This window comes from Protopterus annectens, chromosome 11.part0 (genome assembly GCF_019279795.1).
Source record: "Protopterus annectens isolate FY-2018-M chromosome 11.part0, PAN1.0, whole genome shotgun sequence".
Lineage (NCBI taxonomy): Eukaryota > Metazoa > Chordata > Ceratodontiformes > Protopteridae > Protopterus > Protopterus annectens.
The window spans coordinates 953145778-953170875 of record NC_056745.1 but is presented as its reverse complement, the minus strand read 5'-3'; the positions used below and the strand labels follow the sequence as shown (position 1 = coordinate 953170875).

The following is a 25098-nucleotide window of genomic DNA, read 5'->3' as shown; positions in this document are numbered from 1 at the left end:
CCAGCTAAGCTAGAACTTCCAATGAGTGACCTTCCAAACCTCCTGTGACAGAGGCACATGGGATATATGCAAATGACCCTTATGAACATCAGGTGTTTCAGCTATATGGCGATTCTGATTGCCCATGACTTTTACGTTTGAAGTCATTTTAATGGAAGTTTCAGGCCAATAAAGCCAAACCCCACTAGCTATGCTTCTCACTCTTTGTTTTAATTTGTTTGTTGGGATATTTTGCAGTCACCCTAATGATAATGGACATCAGCTGGGTATAACAACCCTGTGTTTCCTTATGCTTAATCAAATGCTGATGAGGTCATAACAAGGCCGAAATATGCATATCCATAGCTAGTGGTGTTTGGATTTATTGGCCTGAAATTGTCCATTAAAACGACTTCAAACGTAAAAGTAATGGGCAATCAGAATTGCCATATAGTTGAAACACCTGATGTTCATAATGGTCATTTGCATATATCCCATGTGCCTTTGTCACAGGAGGTTTGGAAGGTCACTCATTGGAGGTAGATATAATTTTAGGAAATGTGGGGGGTGCAGGAGGCTTGCCCCCTGCAAATGTGTATGAAGGTTATTTTTGTTTTGGTTTTATCAGTTTGACATGTACCATAGATCAAGCCACTCTACAGAACAAGTCACTCTAAAATTTCACCACCTAAGCAAATATGGCTTTTTAATCCTTTTATTAAGACCAGTTGTGTGAAGTCATGCATCATCTGGACATTTTCTGCTAACTAAGGATAAGCATTGAATCTCACCCCTCTGTTGGCATTCTGAAAAAATCTGGACAAATGCATGTAGTACGCCGGTAGAAGAAACTCCTTTCTGTAGCAGGTAGAATTTGCAGCAGTGTTTCTTACAACTTTGGTTTTAGAACTCTAGTCAGATTATGTATGCAGGCATATATTCCCCATCACTTTTCATTAATAACTGTTCACCAGTGGATGCTGTTAAATTCATTGATTTATTTTCCTGACAAGAGACTGCACATCTGAAGAAGAGAGGTGTTAAAGGGCAGCATAAAAGATGCCATGTGGGCTAAGAAGATTCACTACTTACTACTGTTGTCACAGGAAGGAATCAACAAATTAGCCTGCTTAACCAACAAAAGAGCTTCCCTCTTTTTACTGAAAACATTAAAACTGGGAAAATAGCATGTGAATTAAGAGGATATTTTTGTACCTCTTGTATTACTTTTAGAACTTGCTTTCTTAGTGTATATTTTGTTGGGTGTCTGAGTGGTGGAGATTGACCTTTTGGGTTATTTTTCTGGAACTGTTTTCAGGTTAGACTAGTTTCTTCTTTTTGATGAGAAAATTTTAAAGTAAAGTTCCGTCATTAAAATCATTTTTTGCATTATATATTTCTTGGGATTATATAAGATGACTGGCTACAGGAGTTAACAGCTGATTGTGCAGGAAGGGAGGACAAGTGTTCCAGTCACTGGCTGACTTAAGGAGATGGAGGATGTACAATAAATAGTCACACAGACCAAGGAAAGCGGGAAGGAGGCAGGCAGGACTGGCACACTCTTTGAGAGGAGTACAGGTAGGAAAAACAATCAAAAAAGATATAAGGAGGGTAACGCAAGGCTCTATTTATTTTATTTGAGGGGGGAAAGAGAGGCTTGTGATTCTACTCACTAGTGGGATACACAGGAGTTCTGGACCTTGACTGACTGCCATCTTAGGAAAAGTTGGCCCACTTGTTAGATGAATTAGTGAGAGACTGAGAGCAGTGATCACTGTTAGTGTGGATGTCTCAAAGTACTGATTGTTGTTGGGAAAAAGAGTGGAGCTGGCAATGTTTACAGTTTATTGCTAGTGTGATTATAGCATAACTGATTCTCCTGCAGTCCCACATCTTTCTGTTTGTATATTCTTATCCACTACTACCAGCACTGGTTAAGAGATGGTGCAGTAACAGGTATGAAAACTGCTGTGGGAATTGAGCTGATGGAGACTTGTCATATTAAGATGTCCCGACTGAAATCACTCTTGCAATATTCCAAACAGATGGGTTTTCACTGCTAACGTCCGGCCAGGATACCAAAGTTTTAACCTTCCCTGGTGAATGCATCTCAATATAAGACCTCAGCTCACAAAAGTGGTGGTATATTAACAGATGTATTAGTGCAAATCCTCAAACTATCTCACTGCCAGCCCAAACATAGGTTTCACATCTATTGGTCTGATTTCTTGTGATTGTCTGTGCCATTAACCTTCTATATTTATTTATTTATTTATTTAAGTTTGATGACCAGGGAAGTCCACTGGGCCAAGAAGAGCCCGTTTTCAGTGGAGGCATGGGGAGAAAAGCTCCACAATAATTGCAAGTTACATTTCACATGTTAAAAAAGGACATAGTTCATACAGCTAATTAAACATTTACAGATAAGATCCATGATATTTGCAATTGGCTTGTCACAATGTTACAGAAATGAAAAGACATAATTCAACACAGAAATTTCAACATTTACATAAAGTGAATATTTTTGTTATAAACTCAATTGTAGGTTTAACATTTCAAAATATATAGCTACTAGCCATTAGTAGGTTATAAAAAATAATTATGCATGGAGAGGGTAATAGTATATTTAAGATTGGAGAGTATAGTACAATAGATATTAGAGAGAAAATTAGTATTTAGTAGGAGAGGGATTGTTTTGGGTGGGATGAAGTAATAGTAGAGGTAGTTGGATGAGTCAGTGCAAGGTGGAATGAGGGGGAGAGGGGTTTAAGTTGGAGTGTGGCAAGGGCATTCCCATTTGGAAGAAAGATGAGAGAGTAGCTGAGATTTGAAATTTGTGTGGTTAGGTAGGTAGCGTAGGTGTGTGGGGAGAGAGTTCCACTGTTTAGCTAAGGAGTGGGACAGCAGTAGATGACCAGGATCTTTGATTCAGATAACTTCCCCAGTGGGGAAACCTTTCTTCTTGTCTAGACTATTTTACTGTATTTTTGTTAGATGTCAGCTAAGAGGGTTAAGTGTCAGCATGGTAGGCAGATTCCCTACAAAGGCGTATATACCCAGTGCCTTTTCTGCTTAGGCACAGAACACAGTTATAAAACTTGTTCCATTTGCCAATTCTTTGTTCCCAAGACTTAGAGTTCCCATTTGTCTTCATTGAACACCTTCTTGGAGACCCAGTGACCAAAGCGCTTGTCCCAGTCCAAGCTGCGGACCACATCACAAAGGATGTACCTCCAGCTCAAAAAAATCAAGAGGCCCAGACCCCACACTCAGTCTTCCCAGTCTGATTCCAAAGTACCCACAAAGGTTGCAGAATCCATGGTACATCTGACTCTTTCTCATACACCCTTTATCGCAACTCTGCCAGAGGCCATTCCACAAATTTTAGTTAGAGAAGTGATTTCCAGCAAACTAATTAAGGGATTAGAAACACCATGATTAGTTCAAACAGATATCACCCCAATGTTTCCTTACCTCCTCCTTCTAGGAAGGAATGGACGGACTTCTCTCAGGACATGTTCAAGTCAGTTATGGCCCTTAAACCACCTTCATTTGTAGCTTCTCCTCCCACTCCATGGAAGACTACTGTGGAATCTTCTTCCTCTGAAGAGGAGGAGGCTTTTGATTCTGGTAACCATTCACTAGCCTACTCCATTCAAATTCACTTTCCTGTCTAGATTCCCACAGATGACGAGGGTTCCCTTTCTCCTGAATTCCCTGTGGAGGAGGTATCCATTGGGGAGACCATTTCAAATATGATGGAACATTCTGAGTGGGAGTCAAGGCACATTTCTGATGTCGAAAAGAGATACTACAGCCTTTTTGAGGTGTGCATTCTAGCCCACTCCTTGTCCCTATTGTCTTGGAAGCTTTTTTTGAAAGCTTTTTAATCCACATCTGCAGCTCATGACTCTCAAGACTCCTGCTTTCAAAAGTCCAGAAATATTCAACAAGGTCCTAGAAAACCTTAAGTTTCTTTTTAACAATCCTTTAGCTGGCCCTTCCGCTGTTTCCCTATCTTCTGACAAACCTTCTAAGCTACTACCCAATGCCAGTGCCCTACCTTCAGACAAAGACAGCAGGGCTATGGGTAAGTGGGGAAAAAGGTTTACACTTCTTCTACTCTGGCCTTCAGGACAACAAATTACCAGACCCAGATGACCAAATACCTTTTATCCAACCTTAACAGTTTAAACAAGGCAATGATGGACATACAAAGTATAGAGTCTACACGACAAATTTTGTCCTTGGTAAATCAGGCCACTCAAGTAGCCAGACATAGTATAAAATGCAACTATGATTCTGTTGAGACCATGTCCAGTTCATTGCTAGTGGTACGGTCATCCGCAGATAGGCCTGGTTATACAACCATCCCATGCCAGAAGATTTCAAGGCTAAGCTTCTAGATTTCCCCTTAATAAAAATGTTTTCTTCAGACCACAAACATTTAGCCCATTCAAAACCTTACAGGAACAGGAAAAAACAGTGAAAGACTGCACACAAATACTTATTATGTCTGTACCCAAATATCAGAGGAATTATCCAGCCCGAGTCTACTTCCTTTATTAAAAGGGAATATAGACCTTCCCAGAAACACAAGAAGCCACCCATGAAATGATTTCTAGAAAAACCTAAAGGAGACCCCAGATCTGTGAGAACTTTCTTTCTCAGATAAGTTACTGTGACTGTCTTTTCAACCCTTTCCCCCTCTGTCCTTTCCTGCCCTACTCAAACAGGCTCATGCAGTCCATTTTAAACTAGGAAAAGACTACCACAGACAAGTGGGTACTTTCCATTGTAAAATAGGGCTACAGTATGTCTTGGAAAGAACTTCTTACCTTAAAAGGCACCAGTATTTCTAGTCTCTTTGGATCTGATGGATGCCTACTTGAATATCCCATACACCCTTCTTGCAGAAAAATGATGTTCTATACTGGCTGATCTCACTTTCAGTTCACTGCTTTCTGTTTTGAGCTTTCTACATACCCCAGAATATTCACAAAGTGATTAGCACCTGTTATAGCCATTTGCAGGACTCTGAGAATTCACATATTCCCTACCTGGATGACCTACAGATTCAGGCCTCTTTGCCTTATATCTTACTGCAGCAGCTCCAATTCACTTCCAACCTTCTTATGCAATTGGGATTCTCTGTCAGCTTCAAAGAATCATCCCTCCAGACCACTCAGGACCAAGTTTTCTTGAGTTACAAATTGGACACCAAAAAGATGCAGGCCTTCTTGCCTCAGGAAAAAGTACAGAACCTCACAATTTACTTACAGTCCCTAACTTCTCGTAGAGTCTGTTCAACCAGGAAGATTCTGAGAGCACTAGAATTCATGGCAGCAACCATACCAATGTTTCAGTTAGCTAGATTCATATGAGAAAATTTCAGTGTTATCTGAAAAAAGTATGGTCCCTACACTCTCACCCCATATACACACAGATTCCCCTCATGCCTTGTCTCAAGAAGGAGATTCTGTAGTGGTTGACAGAGGTAAACCTCAATCCAGGACTGCCTTTCAAGGCACAAACCCCAAGTCAATAACTGTACACAGATTCCTCAGATGAGGCTGGGGGGCTGGGACAGGTATCCACAAGGTCTAGGGCCATTAGCAGTCCATCCTCAAGGAAGAACACATCTAGCTAAGAGATGAGAGCTCTCATTCAAGCCCTTCATGTTTTTGCCCACCTCTGGAAACCAGGGCCCCTTTGAGTGTTCACAGGGAACACTACAGTCATGTGATACATAAACAAGCAAGGAGGAACCAGTTCATACCAGCTATGCAGGTTGTCTCAGATTGCTTTGAACTTGGCTGTCCAGATGGGCATGTCCCTTCAAGCACTATACATTCCATCACAGAACAATGTCATGGCGTAGTCACTAAGCAGGTTCATCAAAGATCCCCATGAATGAATCTTCAACAAACAGGTCTTCGTAGACATAGGCCACAGGTGGAGATAACCACAGATAGACTTGTTTGCCTCAGAGAGCAGCAAACAGGTCCCCTCATTTGCACAAGGACTCCTTGCCCCTTGGCATGTAGGATAGATGCACTCTCTTTTCAATGGACAGTTAAATTTATGTATGCCTTTCCTCCATTTCCTCTACTACCAAAGATTTTACTGAAGATCTAAAAAGGAAAAAAAAACAAAATTTCTACTGGTGACTCCCTTTTGGCAAAAGTAGCATTGGTTCCCCATTCTTTGTCGCTTAGTAAGGGGGCAGTCACCACAAGCTACTCCACAAAGTGGACCTGATCACACAACAGAAGGACTTGCTGCTTCCCTCCAACCTATCATCCCTCAGCCTAAGCCTGTGGCCGATATGATTCTGATCCTTTCCAGACAACAGATTTCTATTTCTGAAGATGTGCTTTGAGTTCTCCAGGAGGTAAAATGTCCCACCACATGAAAATTCTACATAGTGTAATAAAAGTGATTTTCTATATGGTATCATGCAAACATTCAGGACCCCATGAAATCAGAGGTTCCACGTGTCTTATCCTATATGTGTAAGCTCATGAAATGTGGTTTGGAATAATCCTGTATTTAAAGCCCACCTTTCAGCCATCTCAGGCTGTCTTCCCCTCAGTCTGCCTGTTATGTCCAGGATTGAGTTCAGGCAATTGCTAAAAGGGGTGCTACACTTAAATCCCCCAATGAAATCTCTGCCCCCACTATGGACGTCAACTTAGTGCTAGAAAAACTCACTCTGCCTTCTTTTGAGACAGCCACTTCTTCTACACTTAAATTCTGCACCTGGAAAATTATTATTGCTGGCTTTCACTTCTGTTAGGACAGTCTCAGAACTACAGGTAGTCATGGCTGTCCCACTTTTTCTTATTTTTTTATAAGGACAGTGTCCCTGAGGGTCAACCTTTTTTATGCCCGAAGTGGCAAATGAAATGTCTCTCAACCAGGCCATCAGTCTTCTCAATTTCTTCCCCAACCACAGAACAAGAGTGAAATACTCCTACATTCCCTAATTGTACAGAGATAGCAAAGATTTTATTTGGTCAAGACTAAGTCTATTCATAAGTCAAACCATTTGTCTCTTTCGTGGACTCTGAACTGGGCCAGCCAGTCTGTTAATTTATGCTTATACATCTGTTAATATCCCCCTACACTTGGAAGCTGAAGGCATACCTTGGATGTAAGTTCCAGTGAAGGTTAAAGCTTTGATACCCCGGCCTTATGTCAGTGGCGAAAACCCATCTGTTTGTAATACTGCAACAATAATAATTAGGACATCTACTCTTATACTAAGTTCTTACATAACTACTTTTTTCTAGCATAGTAAGTCACATGCCGTCCACCACAAGAATTCAGACTTAGAAACCACAGACGTCCACCTGCAGTTACACTAGAGTACTGTGCAGTATTGTAAAGTCCAAAAAAGTAAATAAACAATGGCCTCAAAGCAGTAGCTTTGAGAGAATAGTTTCAACAAAGCTAATTCTAAACTACAGCATAACACTTCAGATCCTATTTTGCAAGGTAATATGAGACTATCTTAAATAAAAATTATAGGGTTCAGCTTCAAATAGTGTTACATGATGCTCTGTATGTTGCATTTCTATGTTAATGCAGGGGTTGCATATTTTATTCCAGTTGTACTGCAGGCATGGCTACCCACTTGTGTTCCTAGCTGTTGGATATGTGTTTTTTTGTTTTTCACTCTCTGATTACTGGCAGACACCTTTGGCATATTTATTTATTTTTGGCATATGAGATACTTATTTTGGCATATTTGTTTTAGGTAAAGGTAGCAAATGCAGTGTTTTTTGCAGATAATCAGTACTGTCAGTATAGCCTCTCAGAATTTATATGGTGTTTTGTTACTATAGCTACTGTGTTTAAAAACTGTAAACCTATGGTAGCAATATATGATGATGATGCCAGTATGGCTGTTGTTTCATTAATTTTAAACATTTGAGCTCTCTGTCTCTCTTGTGTTTGTAGATATGTGTTTGTAGTGTGTCCACCAGAAAAAGTCGAAGCATAACCTATCAACAGCAGACTGGACAATTCAGGCTCATTGAACAGTACACCTGCAGAAACTGTGGGTGACATTCAGAGAAAGTGTTTGCTTTGCCCCTCTACACACCTCCCTCCTTCTCTATATGTACTAACATCACAGTCGCACAGATGGGAGAAAGAACTGCAATTCAGTGGTGAAAAAAACTGCTTGCACTAATATGATCTTGCAATATACCCTTTTAATGTAAAGTCATTGGAGACTGGTGAATTTGGGGAGATGGGGTTAGACAGAGATTGCTTTCAGTGTGATAGTATTCATCAGATGACAGATCTGTTAGCAGCATGGATGTGCATGCAAGTGTGCACAATATGCACATTAGATAAAAAGTGAAAAAAAAAATCTGACTCTGGAGCCTAATACATTATTTGTTTTTGTTTGTCATATTTGCCTTCTCACATTTTAGGGAAGTGGACAGAAGAGGAGGAAAAGAGGCTGGCAAAAGTGGTTCATGAATTGACATGCACAGAACCTGGGGACATTGTGACTCAAGGCGTTTCTTGGGCTTCTGTGGCAGAATTAGTTGGGAGTCGTTCAGAAAAACAGTGTCGCTCCAAATGGCTTAATTATCTAAACTGGAAACAAAGTGGGGGCACTGAATGGACCAAAGACGATGAAATAAACCTGATCATGAGGTTGGTTCATTCAGTTATTTTCGATCAATACAAAATGACACACATTCACATTTAGATAAGCAAGAAGTACATAAGTGCATTGGTGCAAAACACTAACAACCTGGATATGATATACTCTGCCTTTTACTAAGATGTTACTATTCCAAGTAGTTTAGACTTGATGGATGTGACTGCATGGAGTGTATTAAGCATTCTGTGCCGACTTATCTTGTAATATCAGTGAATTATTGCTGCTGTCTAGGGCTGCAGTGCCTGAGTAGTGGCTAGAATTTAGAAGAGCTTGTTTAAATGTAGGTACATGGTATATATATTTGTATTCATGTAAATGTACAGCTGTGCCCTTGGAGTCTGTCTCATGTAGGGAGTGAAGTATGGCTGTAATGACTGTATAATGTTCCACCATATCTATCTGACAAGAGAAGGAGGCAGTCAACTTCTGTAGTCTACCCTTTGAGCGTATTTAATATTGCACATTATACCTTCCCTCTCTCTGTCTGAAGTTTTGTTGGAACAGAACTTAGCTGCTGTTACAGTTTGTTGCCTGTTATTCCTTCCCCTGTCTTTGAAGTAGATTTGTAAATCCATGCTGTAGCTGGTGTCTTACAGTCTGTTGCCTGTTACTCCCATCCTTTTTAATCATGGTGGCCCCTTCATGTCTCCTTGACATGAACTTGTGCAGAGATGTGTCATGTTCCCCTGTCTGTTCTCCTGTCTTGTCTGACAATTTGATCTCCTCTAGTCTTTTTTGTTTGTTTGTTTGTTTTGTTCTTTATTCTACACACACACACACACACACACACACACACACTGGGAACTTAGCCCGATACACTCCTTCTTTGGCCTTCAGAATTGTGCACATTATTTAAGGCGTGGCTTAAGTTGACCATGGTAGAGTTGGGATACTACCTCTGCATCTGGAGTTTACCATCCAGGTAATATACCCTAGCATTCTATTGCTGCCACCACTTTCTGTCTCTATTTTGTGCCAGTGGTCCAGTCCGCGTGTGATCAATACCCCAGATCCTTTTCCTGATCTGTTCCCTTCAGTTCCACTTTCTCAGAAAATTCTATGTACCGTAGTTGCTGTAACTCAAGTGTAATACTTATCATTTGCTTGCATTGAGCCTCAGTTGCCATCTCTCAGACCAATCTGTCAGTCTTTCCAAGTACTTCTTTAAGCTTTTCTCCTTATGTTCCATTGCAGGATATGTCTTAGTATCATTAATAAAGAGTCTGATTCCATTTTATTTTCACTTGTTTTTGTGTAAGCAGACAAACTGAAAGGTAATGGACTCATGACTAATCCCTGTGGTATTTCATTAGTCATTTTTCTAAATTCCTGATATAACCTCTGTCTTCTACTCTGCGATCATGTAGTCTGGATGGTCTTCATAAGGATCACTGGTGCATTAGCCTAAGCTGTATGAGTTATATCCTGCTAAGAATAAATGGCTGGTCAGCTTTCAAAGCTTTCAGGACACCTTCCATGTACCCAAACCATTAGACTACTGGAGCTGAACTAACTAAAAGGTGTGGGCACCAAACCCCTAGAGATCTCCTGCCACTGAAGAGGGTGCTTTTCTGCCAGCTTCTCATGACTGATGCTGTTCTTTTGCTGGGCAGATTTGCTTCTGGGAGAAAAAATTCTGCTTTAATTTTTATGACAAAATAAGTTATTTAAAAGTGTTTTTAATGAATGTCATCTGACTTTTGAGCACTTTTAAACTGGAATGTTATTTTTCTCCTTTTTGGTAAAAAGTTGTTAAAACTAACTTTAAACTGTTTATCCATTTATCTACGGTTGTCTTTTCAGTCCAAGTTCAGGCTGTGGATTATCAGATTCAAGTTACATCTGAGCCAGGTCAAATCCAAGAGACTTCAATTCCCCAAGCTTAGCCTCCTCTACCTATCATGCCTAGCCCTAACCGATAACCCTCAGATTTTGTCACCTTCCAGGACTGTAGCTTAGTCTCCTGCTTTATTGGTGGGGGGATATCCTTTGACTTGGGGTATTGCTCATATTTGTACTTGCTCTCCTCTGCCCTTCTTCCATTTCAGTTTGGTGACTAGTTAGTATGCTTTTGGTGTGGTATTTCTTACTTTTGTTAGCATAGATAGGGTAGGGGTTAGTTAGGTTATGTAGTATAGTAGCATTAGTGGGCTTTTCCTGCTTTGTAGTGTTCTTTGTTCTGTATTTAGTTAGTCCTGTTTAGGGTGTGTTGGCCTGTGTCCATTTTTCTTCACCATTTCTGACTCTAGTAGACAGTGTGTTTCTGACATGGAGAAAGGATTGAAGAAGTGAGTCACATGTGGCCATTAGTTGTCTTGGTCCCGCACATCTTGGCACTCAGTGTGCTGTCTGTGCTAATTTCGGCTCTTGAGCCATTGATGAGAGAAGAGCAAAGTTAGTGTTAAAAGAGATCCTGGCAGCCAGTGTGGCTTTTTCATCTGATCTGCCTTTCAGTAAACAGGACAAGGCTGGTCAGGGTCAGAAGGAGGGAACCAGTGACCCCAAATCTTCCAAGGATTGACTGCAAATTAGTGGCCCCCTTCCTCTAGTCAGCTGGATTTGAAGAGTACAAGATCTTCGGCCCCTATGACTGTCTCGGCACTGCTGTCAAATCCGACTCCTCAGACCTATTCTTCTACTATGCCAGGCCAGTTGTTGAAAGTCTCCATCTCCGGCTTTTAAGTATACCTAGCCCTTTTTTGTCAAGGAGTTCTCTTGGACAGGATTCCAGTTTCCTTTTTCGCCATCGACTCCTTGAGAGTGCTTCCTGGAGTTGTCTCCATCTCTGCCCTGGATCTGAGCTTCTCTGGTTTGATTCCCATCCTCAGAGCCTATCTCAGGCTGATGGCCATCCAACATTTCTGAGTAGATTCTTCAACCCATTCAGTCATATCTTTCAGGAGTTTGCAGCTTGCTGAGTTGGAGAAGCTGATATGGTCCTGCCTACAAACCCAGATGCAGTTAGGCTTAACTTCTTCAGCCTCAGGTCCTTGATCCAAAGTCTCTTCTCCATCCATTGTGTTTCCTCCCTCTGACCTGATGGCACTGGAGTTTTTGGCTACAGTGGCCTTGCCTCCAGTGTGTCGGAGCCAACACCTTGGGCCATTTCAGCTTCCACCCTTGCTTTCGCCTTCCTGACTCTGAGTCTCTTGGAGCCGACCCTTCAAAGCCGGAGTTCCAGAGATGGGTTTGATGCTTCAGGTTTCCAAATCACATCTTTTTTTTCTTCTTGGTGCTTCTTCTGTCAGCACCTCAGCCTCAGTCTTCGGATCCTGGGTGTGCTTGCTGTAGGTGACCAGCTTCTGTTTCTGCTTTCGAAGTTGTAGAGAGATGTACTCCTTTCTGGAGACAGAGTGGTCAGTGCCTACCAGAATCCTTCTTTCCTTGTCATCTGTGTCTGAGGACCTGCATCAGTCTGCTCCAAGACAGCCCTCTCCAACTAGCCTCCAGGCTACCCTGTATCCAGTGCCCTCAGCCTCTTCCAATTCCCCCTTTGGGTTTCCCCAGTCAAGAAGATTTTGGCAAGAGGTGATGCAAGAGGAAGCACCTGGATTCCCCAAAAGAATCACTCACAGATAGTGACCTTGAAGGAGAGGATTCCCCAAAATCCCCTCCACAAGGGTACTTCATTCGGTGACCTTATGGAGCTGTTTTGTCAGCATGAGGTTGGACAGCAGAAGCCCATCTTCAGAGGAGTCTATGTTTCTGGAGGCTTTTAGGGTAGGCTCATCTACATCAAGACAAACTCCTGGATTTTGTGGCTTGAAAGACCTAGAGAGAGCCCAATATGGTAGAACCTATCCTCAAGAAACCTTATAGAATTTTGGCCCCTTCCAAGGGCTATCACCATTGGAGTAATGGTCCCACCACTGATGTTGTTCTGGTGGTGGCAGCCACCAAAAAGGAAATCTGAAAAGTGAGTTTGTTGGTCTAGCCCTCTAATAGGGAGTCTAGGTGTTGGACCAGTTAGGGAAATGCTCCAAAGTATCAGCCAAACTCAATCTGAAGGCTGTTGGTTAAGGCTAGGCATTAAGGGTAAAAAAGGCAGAGTTCAGGAAGTTGAAATGGCTTGGATTTGACCAGTCTCAGATCAGAGTCATTTCCAGTAACCCACAGGTTGAAAAGGTCAGAAAGAGACAAAATGGATCTATTTATATTTTAAGCACGTAACTTTCATTTTCTGTGGTATAAAGTATTTTACTTTTGGGTGCTTGCTTGAGTGGGTGAAATGCTTTTTACTGTGTTTTAACGAGGGAACATTACTTTTTACAACGTATTTGTTTTACTGGGTATTGTTGCTAGGCTTACCCGAGAGTCAGGTGCCATTTTTGGTGTAACCATGAAACAACCTACCTGTTCCTTGGGTCTTCCTTATTCTAGCCTCAAAAAGAAAAAAATTGTCAAACAGCCCTTGCCACCACAGCAGGCTGCGAAAGTGCCTCAGCCATAGGTGGGTGACTTTGCTGTGGCCAAAATTAGTTCCCCAGACTACTCCTCTTTTTCCTTGGGTCATGCTGGTGAGTCCCTACATCTACAGTGGACTGGGGGTTCGACACTTGCACTGCAACTGTTGGGGTACCTTTTCCCCCACCTTTCTTTCATTATTAATGGCCCTGTCCTCATGCCCCATCTGTGCCAGGTTTGCCAGCTCCTCCATGCCCCCAGACTAATTCCATTAATTTGCTGGGGCCAGTCATGAATAGCAGACTACAAGGCTTGGCACATCTGAACTTCCCTCCCAGAGAGGACTTAATAGGTGTACCCTTATTTCCCCCTCCCCTTGTGGCAACATAGTGCAGCCATTGAGGTGTGCTATGTGATGTTCCATGGCATATCTCCCCACATGCACAGCAGCTCATTCAAGCATTACTGCCCCTGCTGACCATGCCTCTTCTGGCAACATCCTTGGCCTCCAGTAGGGATCATCATGTAGAGATTCCCATGTACCACCTTCCCCCCAAGATGGGCACACCCATCTCTCCCTGCATCTCCATCAGTCACCCAAGACACTAGTCAAATCCAGATTGCCTGGGTTGTAGTCAGGGTTTTTTCCCTCTCCGCCTCTGGAATGGCTGATGGGGTGCCTTTATAGGTCAATTGAGGTAAACTAATTTCGGTCTTGGGAGATGGGGTAGTGAATGCCACTCTGCCTTGCCAGAATGCTGTGCCCATCCCTAGGGAGGGTTTTTCTGGCAAAAGTGGGTCTGTTTCTGCAGAAATTCTTTTTGAAAAGAAGCAAAAAGTTAAATGGATGTTTTCTCATGTCTCATTTTCTCCAGACTAGAATAATTTATTGGGCTTAGCGTAGGGTTTAGTGCAGGCTCATGACCCTTCCTGTAAAGCAGCTTCTGGTAAAAGAAAAAGAGAGTCTTCATATTCTGAAGATATTCAAGAGTTTAAACCTCATAGTGATCCTGGAGGCACAGATTGTGTTATTGCCACTGAATTCTGCTTCAGATACTGAAGAGAGCATGAATTAAATCAGTACTTTTGAAGGATTCTCTTTCTCTGAAACTATTTCCAGAATGAATCAGTTATTTCAGTGGGAAAACAGCGATGTTTATCAATCCCTTCAGAGGTATTATGATTTGTTACAACTGAAATATCCAGGGCCTACTCGTATTCCCCCAGTTCTGCTTGCTTTGTAGGATGTTTTTGTCACAACCTGCCATTTCCATTACATCCAGCCTGCTTCCCCCAAAAAAGCATATAGACTGTATAATGTGCCTCAGTCTTCTAAGTTTTTATAGACTCATCCCAGATTAGAGCCAGCAGCTATTGTTTTAGTGAGTCTAGCTGCTGATAAACATTTGGTTAATACTAATCCCTCTCTTCTGACAAGTCTGGGAAGGTGTTTGACAGATTTGAGGATAAAGTGTATTATTCTGAAACCCATGACAGGCCTGATTCCCAGAGTCTTTGCATCATCCCTAGCTGATGGACATCCGAGGACTTGATGTCCGGATGTCAGGGTATAAAAGGGACATCTGTTGGCAGAATGTTCATTTCTTTCTATCCATACAGTTCAGTGTGATATTCTGTTAGCTCTTTATCACCAGAGTTTCCTACAGCCTGCTCTCAGATAAATACCCCGCTGGGGAATATTTCTTCTAACTAGTGTTTAAAAAGGTCAATAACTGCTTGAAGTGTGGGAAGTAAATTCCACGTAAAAAATTCATTTTCTTTTGTTGGTTTTGTTTAGGGCCTCAGCAGAACATTTCTAGCTGTCAAGATTGTTCTAGGTTTCAGTCTAAAACCCTTAAGCATAGAGCTGAAGTCTTCACAGCCCACATGGAATCCTTGGACCCAGCTCCTTCAGCTTCTTCTCACACCTCAGCTTTGGCCATTTCCTTGCCCAAGAAGCTCATAAGATAAGAAAGTGAAGGAAAAGAATTTTGCGGCTGACAGGGAACTTTCTGCATCCATGATCAGGTCATCCAGCAAGTTAGATGAGGTGCCTTTGCAGCCGCTTTGTCTGACAACAATTATGTTTGAGCCCTCTGGGGTGACCCCTCTGGAGGTGACCATAACAGCAGGCAGTTGGTTATGACTTCTTCAACACAGATGTCTGTTGGGTCCGAAGTCGCTCGGCAGACTTTGGCTTCCAGCATTCAATTTTTAGTTACTTAGAGAGGTAAATTTACTTCTTAGTTGTACACAAATTTCAAGGAAACAGGTGGAGGTTGCAGTTACCTGACCACATGCTGAGGCTTTGCTTTAAAAATCTTGGACATCTGAACCAAAGAGTCTGATTAGCTTGCCCCAGCCTATGCCCAAGTCTTCTGTTGCTTCAGCTTCAGGTTGAGGCATAGGATCTGATTAAGATAGCCTAGGAATTTTTGGCCTTCATAAAGTCCAAGGAGTCCAGCCAGACACAGGTGTCTACCTCTGAAGCTTCTCCTGGTAAGGGAAGGAGGGATGTTTCTCTTCAGGAGGAATCAGATTCCACAGAATCCAAAGATAAGAAAGATTTATCTTATACTGAACACATTCCCCTTAAAATTTCCCTGACTGTGACTCAGATGGCACCCTGTCTTCTGCATTTCCCTTTAGGATTTATCCTTTGGTGTACTCTGCAGAAGATGAAGGCAACATTTAATTGGGAGAGCAAAGACTTTTCTCAGTCCCAGACTCATTACAGAAAACTCATAAACTTGCCATCTCCCAGGCCACTGGCTGTTCCCCCAGTTCATGTAGTTATAGATTATGTCTTTGATGACATCTCTCTGTACCCTGACTCTGCCACCTGCACCTAGAAAGCCAATTTGTTTTTATAGAGTGCTTGACATCCACAAACACCCCCCCCCCCACAAGACCATGCCCCTAAGGGTACAGTTATACACCCTTTGTGTAATGACCTTCTGCTTAATCAGAAACAAGAAAAACTTCAACCTTTACAGTTTCATCTCCACTCTAAATAGTTGCAACTGGGAATCTCTCAAACAGCTTCCTCTAGAAGACACAAGTCAACTCCTTCAACACCGCTTTCCTAGTCATATTAAACCACCGTGCACCCCTTAGAACTATTTGAGTTAAATCCAATTGTACACCCTGGCAAGCTAAAGAATGTAGATCCTTATTCAAGACTAGAGACCAGGCTTGGGAACAATTTCACAAAAACAAAACACAAATCACAAGGCAAACATGCCTTGAACTGCAGAAAAAAAAAAACTAGTAAAATTAGACAAAGTCAACTACTACCACAGTATCCAGAATAAGCACACAAAGTACCTCCGAAATTCTGGGCCGCAGTAATTAGCATAACTTCATCCAAGTAAAGCAGCTACCCCCACACCAACAGCAACTAACAATTCTGACAATGTAGCAACCCAATTCATTAAGTACTTCACTAGAACTATTCAAGACCTAGCAAACTCTCAAGGCATTGTCAGCAACTCTACCCCTTCTTCACCCCAGCACAGCAGCAACTCCCAAAATAACTCTTTCCACTTTACCTGACACCCAGTGTCTGTTAAATCCATAAAAAGACTACTTGAAAAACGTAAACCAGCCACCCTAGCCACAGATAACCTTCCAGCTGTCTTTCTACACATCACAGCTGAAGCAATAGCCTATCCAGTAACCATACTCATCAACCGGTCAATATCTGAGAGCCAGGTACATGTTGTTTGTAAAACCTCCCATAGTCTACCAATACACAAGGGAGGTAATTCCACTGAACTTACAAATTATCACCCAATTGCCATCCTGACTCCCTTATCCAAAATACAAGAAAGAGTAGTTCACGCCCAACTAATGGTCTACCTTCTCAGACACAAACTTCTATCAGACACTCAACATGGTTTTCGTCCCTTTCACAGCACCACCATCACACTTATGTCCTTTACCAATACAGTGAACCACTATAGAAACAATGGACAATATGTATATAATATGTTTTTGGACCCATCCAAAGGCTTTGATATGGTAGATCACAATAAACTCATTAGCATTCTCTCCACCCTAAACCTTAGCACCTACTCTATCACATGATTCCAAAGCTACCTAGCAGGACAACTGCAAGCCATCCGATGGCAACACCATCTTTCCCCTCTGCTCCCTCCTTGGACCTCTACTAGTCTCTGTTTTCACCAACCAGCTCAGCACATCCACACCACATGCCTCTGTAGTATAATACGCAGATGACTCCACCGTAATATGTGCAGCCCCCACACTACAAGACCTTCATACCATAACCCAAGATTCCTTTCAATCTGTTGAAACATGGCTCATTAACTCCCAACTCATTCTGAATCCCAACAAAACTAAACTCCTTTTTAGCCCAACTACATCCCCCTTGTTGTCCCAGTCTTTTACTATCTTGTCCAAAAATAAAACTGATTACCCCAATAACTCAGACTAAACTGCTTGGTATCGAAATTGACAAGAACTTGAAATTTGATATTCACATAGCCCAAACTATCAATAAGGTCCACAAGAAACTAGGTCTCCTGTACAGAAACAAACAATTTCTTACAAAAACACAAAAGCTACTATAGCCCATACACACCTCTTATTAACCCTCCTCTACACCTCCCCAGTACTAACTAACCTCAGCAAAACTGACTTAATCAAACTGGAATCCTGCTATAATAAAAAAGCAAGATTTGCTACTGGTGCCTCCTGTAGGTCACATCACTGTACATCTCTTAAACAACTAAATTGGCTCAAGCTTCCTCAATTTCTACACTTTAATCAACTAACCTTTGCACACAAAATTTTCCACCAGCCTAATAAAACCCCTACTCTCCAAAACATATTCTGCACCGTTATGTATCTGTCATGTATGTAACTGATACTTCTGTATCCGTTTTAAATGTTTGTTAAACTCTAATTTGTCTGTAACTGGTGCTTTTCTCCCCAGGCCTCTGCTGAAAAAGGACCTGTGTCCAGTCAGACTTTCCTGGTAAACAAACGTAAAATAAAAACATAAATAAATTATACAGTTATCCAAATATATTCACTAAAATATGGTTAAACTATATTGGATGCATCATGTAGACCAGCTGCTATAGGTTCCTATCTGGTTAATGACTCAGCCACTTTCAGACCAAGTTAAGGCTTAACTCCTGGATTCCCCACTGGATAAGGAATACCTTTATGGTCCCCCTGCAGAGAACATTTTTGAGAAATTGGACAAAAAGGGAAAACAAATCAAAACTGTGAAAGAATTCTATTTGTTTCTCTCAACTAGATATAAGAGGAATTACTCTTCTGAATCTTGGCCTCTGCCTCCAAGGCAAGAAAAAGGGAGGCCTTCCTGAGCCAGGAGACCATGACAGTCTAGAAGGTGGTAACCTGAACAATGCCATAGACTCGGGGAATCCAAGGACCCTGTCATTCCCAGAGAGCAACTGTGAATATGCACAGCACTAACCCCCTCCCCCTGATTCACAAACCCACTCCACCCCTCCCTCCAGTGGGGAGACTTTCTTCCTTCCTTATTTCCTGCAGTAGTGGAAACTTATCACTGGGGACCAGTGGGTCCTACATATCACAGAAAATGGCTATTCCATTCAATTCAGAGAAAGACCCCCCCTTCCTAGGATTGCCAAAGCCCCCAAAAGACCAAGAGCCCCCCCCCCCCGTAATTTTACTAGAACTTCTGCAACAAGGGTCCAGTCAAACAGTCCCTGCTGGAGAGGAAGGCACACGGTTTTACTCAAGGATCTTTCTAGTTCCAAGAAAGGAAGCCACCTGGAGAGCAATCTTAGACTTGTCAAAGTTATACAAGGTTCTGCACATTCTCAAATTCAAAATGTTAGCCTTTCAAAAAATGTTACCCTTATAGTTTATAGGTTTATAGATAAGTACTAGGTTATCTGTCCTTGCATGCCATTTTAAACCTGACCAGTTTCCCTTCAAAGGTGAGATTCAAACCCTGTACCTTGTGTCTCTGAGGTAAACACCTTAACATTATACCAACCTCCTTGATCTTTCAAGGAACCTATATGTTTACTCTATACCTGAAGGATGCTTACCTTCTTGGCCCTATTACAAAGGAGCGCAGGTGATATCATTAGTTTGTGGCAGCAGGATTACAGTGCCAGTTCTGTGCTTTACCATTTGGCTTATCCACTGCTCCAAGTGTTTTCATGAAATGTCTAACTCCAGTTACAGCCTATTGCAGAACGGTGCACATTAACCCTTATTAGGGTGACTCCCTCATCCAGGAAAAATCCATCCTGGAACTTCAAGCAGTCCTGCAAGTCACCATAGACTGCTTCCAGAAGGCAGGCCACACTGCCAACCTCAGCAATTCCCAACTTCAGCCTCAGACAAGAATTCTTTTTCTGGGCACATTTATAGATTCAGTACAACGAAAAGCCTTCTTACCTTAAGACAAGGTTTCTTTCCTGACAAACCATCTGCGCAACCCTCTTCTAAGGCACCTTGGGATACATGGCATTCTGCATGTTAATGATCCTCCTTGTGAAACTGCACATGAGAAAACTCCAATAGCTCCTAAAAACACTTGGGAATGACATTCTCAACCCCTGGAAACAATGGTACCTCTTTTCCCCTGCCTAAACAATGGAGCTACATTGGTGGAAGGACACCATTCTGCAGAACCTACGGGCAAACTTCTGTGTACCAGAGGCAGACAAAATGATAACCTCAGGCTGTTCAGAAATTGCCAGTGGAGTGCGCTTAGGAGCCCTGAAGGTGTGAGGTATCTAGACTCTAGAACAAAGGAAATTGCACATAAACTGTGAAGAGTTTCTGACAGTGTTTCTGGCCATAAAAGCTTTTCAAAGCAACCACAACCTGGAATAGTACTTGCTTGGACTGGCAACACCATATATGGTACATAAACAAACATAGAAAACTCATTCCCATCCACTATGCACTCTGGCAGTAAAGATTTGGTCTAATGGCTCAAGAATTGCAACTGACATCACAGGCCAGAACAACACCATATGAGACTGTTTGAGCAGGGACCTACTGGACCTCAGTGAATGGATACTGAAGAGAGAGAGAGAGATTTTTATGGCCCTCATCCCCCTCCCCCATGAGAACACCACAGTATAGATTTATTTGCCTCTTATCACAACAGACAGCTGTAAATATTCTGCTCTAGAATCCAGCAGACAAGGACACGGTGGACAGATTCCCTCTCCTTCAAATGGACAGACTTCTTTCTGTATGCCTCTCCTTGGTTACCCTTGATCTCCAGGGTACCGATAAAAGTGAGGACAGACAGGCTGAGTATGATACTCATAGCCCCCTTCTGGCCAAGGCAGTGCTGATTTTCCCTTCTGATGACTCTCAGCTAAGATAGATTTACACACTCAGCTAAAGGAGTCTGTCATTCATCCACATCTGAACGTACTCAAACTAAGAGCATGGAAGCTTGGATTCTAACTAAAAAAAATTCAAATTTCTTCTTCTTCTTTTGGCTTTTCCTGGTTAGGGGTCGCCACAGCAGAACTCCGGTCCGCTAATGATTGGTAGTAGATTTTTACGGTGCCGAGGTGCCAGCCAGACGCCCAACCTTCAACAAAGGCACGCCCATTCACGCATGTCTTTCGAATGCCACTCGACCGCAGGGAGGACAGGCACTACTCTGCTGAAATGCTGTCTATCCAGAGTAAGGCAAGAAAGCCAAGTATCAGAAAATCATACATATCCAAATGTAAAAGTTTTTTTTTCTCTTTGTGGCAGGCCAAAGATATCCCACCTCCTCATGCAAGCATTAATCTAGTGGTGGAATGCCTTTCAGGATTATGTGATCAGGACCTTTTTATTCCAGTATTAAGGTGCATGTTTCCACCATTTCTACCTGCCTTCCCTGCTCCTTCATCTATTCTCACCGCAACCTGAAACAGTTCCTAAAATGGGTTATACACCTAAGACATCCCAGGAAAAACCCAGTCTCTTCTTGGGACTTGAATTGTGTATTAGAAAAAAACTTACCTACCACCTTTTGAGCCAGCAACTTCTGCTTCTTTAAAATGCTCACTTGGAGGGCCACCTTAAGGGTAGCTATCCTCTCAACCAGGCAGGTCCCAGAACTACAAACCTGATGTGCAAGGAACCTTTCATTGTTTTTCACTGGAACAGTTATCCTCAGAGCTAACCCCTGTTTTATGCCCAAGGCAGTATAAAAATTTTAGTATCAACATTTCCTTGAATCAAGCTATTCACCTGACAGTGTTCTTTCCTAACCCACAAAATAAAGCTGAGCAAATCCTACATTCTTTGGATGTGCACTGACTGATCAGTTATTACCTTAACAGAGCAAAGTTCCCAAATAGAGCACAATAACTTAGTGTCCTCTGCAGAAGGGAAAGAAGGTAGACCTGTTTCCAAACAGACTATTTCAAACTGGATATCCAGTTGTATTGCCTTCTGTTGTGCTCATCGTGGAAAGCCATTACCAGCTTATGATAATGCTTTTGCCAGTTTAGGAGGATGTTAGATTACAGGTATATATCTTTAACTGTTCATGAGATAGCTACGGTAGTTGGCATGTCTCATGGTACACAGAAGTTTCAGAGAGTTTACTTTCAGGATATACCTCATGCAGATTTGGGCCACTACTTCTCTCTCTGCTTATTATTTATTAAACATCCTAACATAGTAACCTCTTCCCATCCACCTCTTGCAAGGCCTTGTTTTTTTACCCCATTACCCTTATATTTTTTTATAACCAGACTGACCTTTTCCTTTTGTTTCTATCAAACCCTTGTCTATAGACACAAATACTCCATCCCTGATGCATTCCTATAACTTGCTTTCTTCCTCAGTTTGCTTTCAAACATATAACTCACCTTTCATCCTCATCCTTAGGTTAGCATAATGCAGTCCCCTAAAATCCAGCACCAGCATCTTTTTCATTACATTCTTACCCCCTCCCAGCTCTATAACACAAAGTCACTGGGTTAGTGTTGGCTAACAACACCTGCACCATGACATTCCTGACTCCCTCTGCCTTAGCTGATTCAGAATTCTGTTCTCTCTGTTGTGGACTCACACTTATTGGTTTAACCTCCCTTGATCCAAGACCTCAGTCATCTTCTGCTGTTGCTGTAGCCTGGAGCACAGACTCTCCCACTGTGCATCTGGCGGACTCAGATTATCATCTAGTATAACTCACTTTGTCTTACCCTACTCTTTCATTCTTTGCAGTAATTTCTCATCCTCTCCCTTGAAGAATGTGAGACTTGATGGTTATAAGTAACAATAAGCTGACACTAAAGGACCAGATCCCAGCAGTTGTCAAGTCATCATATTATTCCTGTGAGAAATATTTCTGTTGCCAACATTCAGTGCTCTTTATTTTTCTGCTGATCGCAGCACTTTGTTCTGTGATGGATCATTATTGGAAATGTTTCTGTTTCTGGTACTTTTTAACATTAGAGAGATGTTAATACACTAGCATTTATTTCATCACAAAGGAAAGGGAGCCAAAAAGTTTAACTTGGATGACTTACCTGCAGCATTTCTTTTTCAAGAGCCAAATTTACTGGTTAATCCACTTTTGGAGCTATGCCACGTGTTCAACCACAGCTTGAGGTTGTAGTAGTAAACACTGTGTTAGTAGTGCTGTTTAATTCATTTCTTCCCTGCAGACAGTGATACATTCATTAGATCTTACTTCATAGATCGCACCCTCCTCATTTGATAAACACTCTGGTGCTCTTTCATATGCTCTGTCAGTAACAAATTCCTTTTTTTGATCTTAGCCTTCAGTGGCTTGTGAACCGTCTCCAAGTTAGTGAATATAGGATTATTTTTACAATTGGAAAGTTCTTGTGCTTTATGCAATTTATTTGCAAAGTGCATTCATTTCAAAGTGTTTCTGAGCTTCTTGTGCTGTGTACAGTTTATTCACAAAGTACAGTGATTTTAAAGTATTTCTTACACTAATAAGGGGTGGTTTCACAAGGTACAGTGATTTTAAAATGTTCTTGTGCTACGGAGACTTATTTGGCAAAGTGCAGTTATCTCAAATAGTCTGTTGTGCTATTGGACATAATTACAAGTTGTGGCATAAAGTTCTGGCATGTGTATGTTCATACATGATTTCAAACACCTTCACTACTGTGTGTTGATATGGCAGAGACATTTTGCAGACCCAGTCCACTTGTTTTTGATCATAATATTGCAGAGAATTGGAGAGTATTTGAGCAGGAATGCAATATTTTGATACACACAGCTTTTTTGACAAAGATACACGTACGAGGGCATTTATTTTGCTTAACTTAGAGCATTTGTTTATGTATGCACCAGCAGTATATGCAGGAGAGGGGGAAGCCACCATATTGTTGTACCTGCTGAATCAAGAGAAGACCCTGAGTGCTTGAAATGTAAATTTAGAGAAAAGTGCAACCCCCCAGACAAATGTTACATTAGAGAGCCATCTAGTTTATACAAGAGACCAAAAGCCAGGTGAAACTTTTGCAGCTTATATCACTGATTTGAGAAATAAAGTTAAAACGTGCAGATTTGGTGATTTGAAAGATGAGTTAATAAAGGACAGGCTTGCGTGTGGTGTTAATAATGCTGCAGTGAGAAAGGTTTTGCTTTGTGACAGGGAAAGCTATAGAGATTTGTCAAATTCATGAGCTCACAGAAAGGCACACAAGTACGCTTGCAAGTGATAAGAGCATGGTTTCAGCAGCCTCTAGAGCAAGCATAGACAGCATGCAGCATGTGGCAAGCAGAAGCAGGCCTAAAACATGGCAGCTGCAGCCCATGCCAGGTTTTCCAGGGAGGACCCGTAACTTTGTAACAAGTTCCAAGACTAGCTCAGCAAAAGAGACATGCTCAGTGCAGTATAAGGGTGAGTCAGCAAAACCCAACTCAAATCTTATTGTTAACTGTCATAATTGTGGTGCCAATCATGAGTCTAAAAGAGAGAAGTGGTTTGCATTTGGTCAGCAATGCCCCAAGTGTAAAAAATGGAACCACTTTCAAAAGTTTTGTAAATCAAGCAAGCCTCATTCAGTTATTAAGAAAGGTCACTCAAAAAAGCAAGTTGATCATGTAGAAAGCTGCAGCCCTACTTTCTATTTAGATGGTATGTCAGTGGTCGGTGAAAAGGTTAATGCAGTAGATTTAATAAATGTAAACCACCAGTCTGGCCGAACAGTGAAGGAACCACCAGCAAATATTGAAAAACACAGTTTAATATCGCTTTTGTCTTCAAAAGACTTCTTCAGAATGAAATAAAACACACACATCAATAGCTCCTTATATATCAGATGTTAATTAAACTAATTAAATAATTAAAACATTCATTATATTAAGTACAATATTTAAAGGTACATATCCAAATAACATATTAATAGCATCCAAAGCAAATTATTTTAAAATCTTCAGTCTCCTATTTTTTTAAAAAACATTTAATGTTGATTTGTTGGCAAAGAACAAAGTGTTTTGTACTGTCCTGATCAATGGTAAACCAACGGAGCTCAAAGTGAACACTAGTTCAAAGTGTAATGTAATGTCAGCAGAAACATTTGCTAGAGTGAGAGGTGGTGAATGACTTAATTTGGCTAATTGTGTGAAGCTTGTTGCTTATGGAGGCGAAGAGATTCAAACCGAAGGCTTAGTAGTGTTTTCATGCTATTTGGCTGGGAACAGTTACAACTTGCAATTTTTATGTAGTAAGAAGACCTGTTCAGTCATTATTAGGTCTCGGAGAGTTTGAGAATGAAACTGCTTTCTGTTACCAAAGAAGTCATCATGTAAGCACATGCCCTAGTTTCAGCTTCAGTCATGCTGTTTTCTCAGAGTATGCTGATGTTTTCGACAATAACCCAGGCAAACTTCCAGTTGTGTACTCCATGACAGTAGACCCAGAGGTCAGTCCAGGGGTCAGACCAGTGAGGAGGGTTTTAACTGCTATGCAGGACAAGGTCAAGGTCCAGTTAGATAAGATGGTGCAGCAAGGTGTGATTTGTCCAGTCACAGAACCAGCA

At 41.6% G+C, this 25098-nt stretch overlaps 1 protein-coding gene across 3 annotated transcripts in view; it reads left to right on the top strand.

The window, feature by feature from the left end:
- The window catches only part of DMTF1 (cyclin D binding myb like transcription factor 1), an 884631-nt gene that overhangs the window by 488793 nt on the left and 370740 nt on the right, over window positions 1-25098 (top strand). For all 3 annotated transcript variants that reach the window (XM_044088345.1, XM_044088344.1, XR_006366980.1), the window contains exon 10: window positions 8430-8658. In XM_044088345.1, the coding sequence (XP_043944280.1) occupies window positions 8430-8658 (229 nt within the window). The remainder of the gene's footprint in view (window positions 1-8429; window positions 8659-25098) is intronic.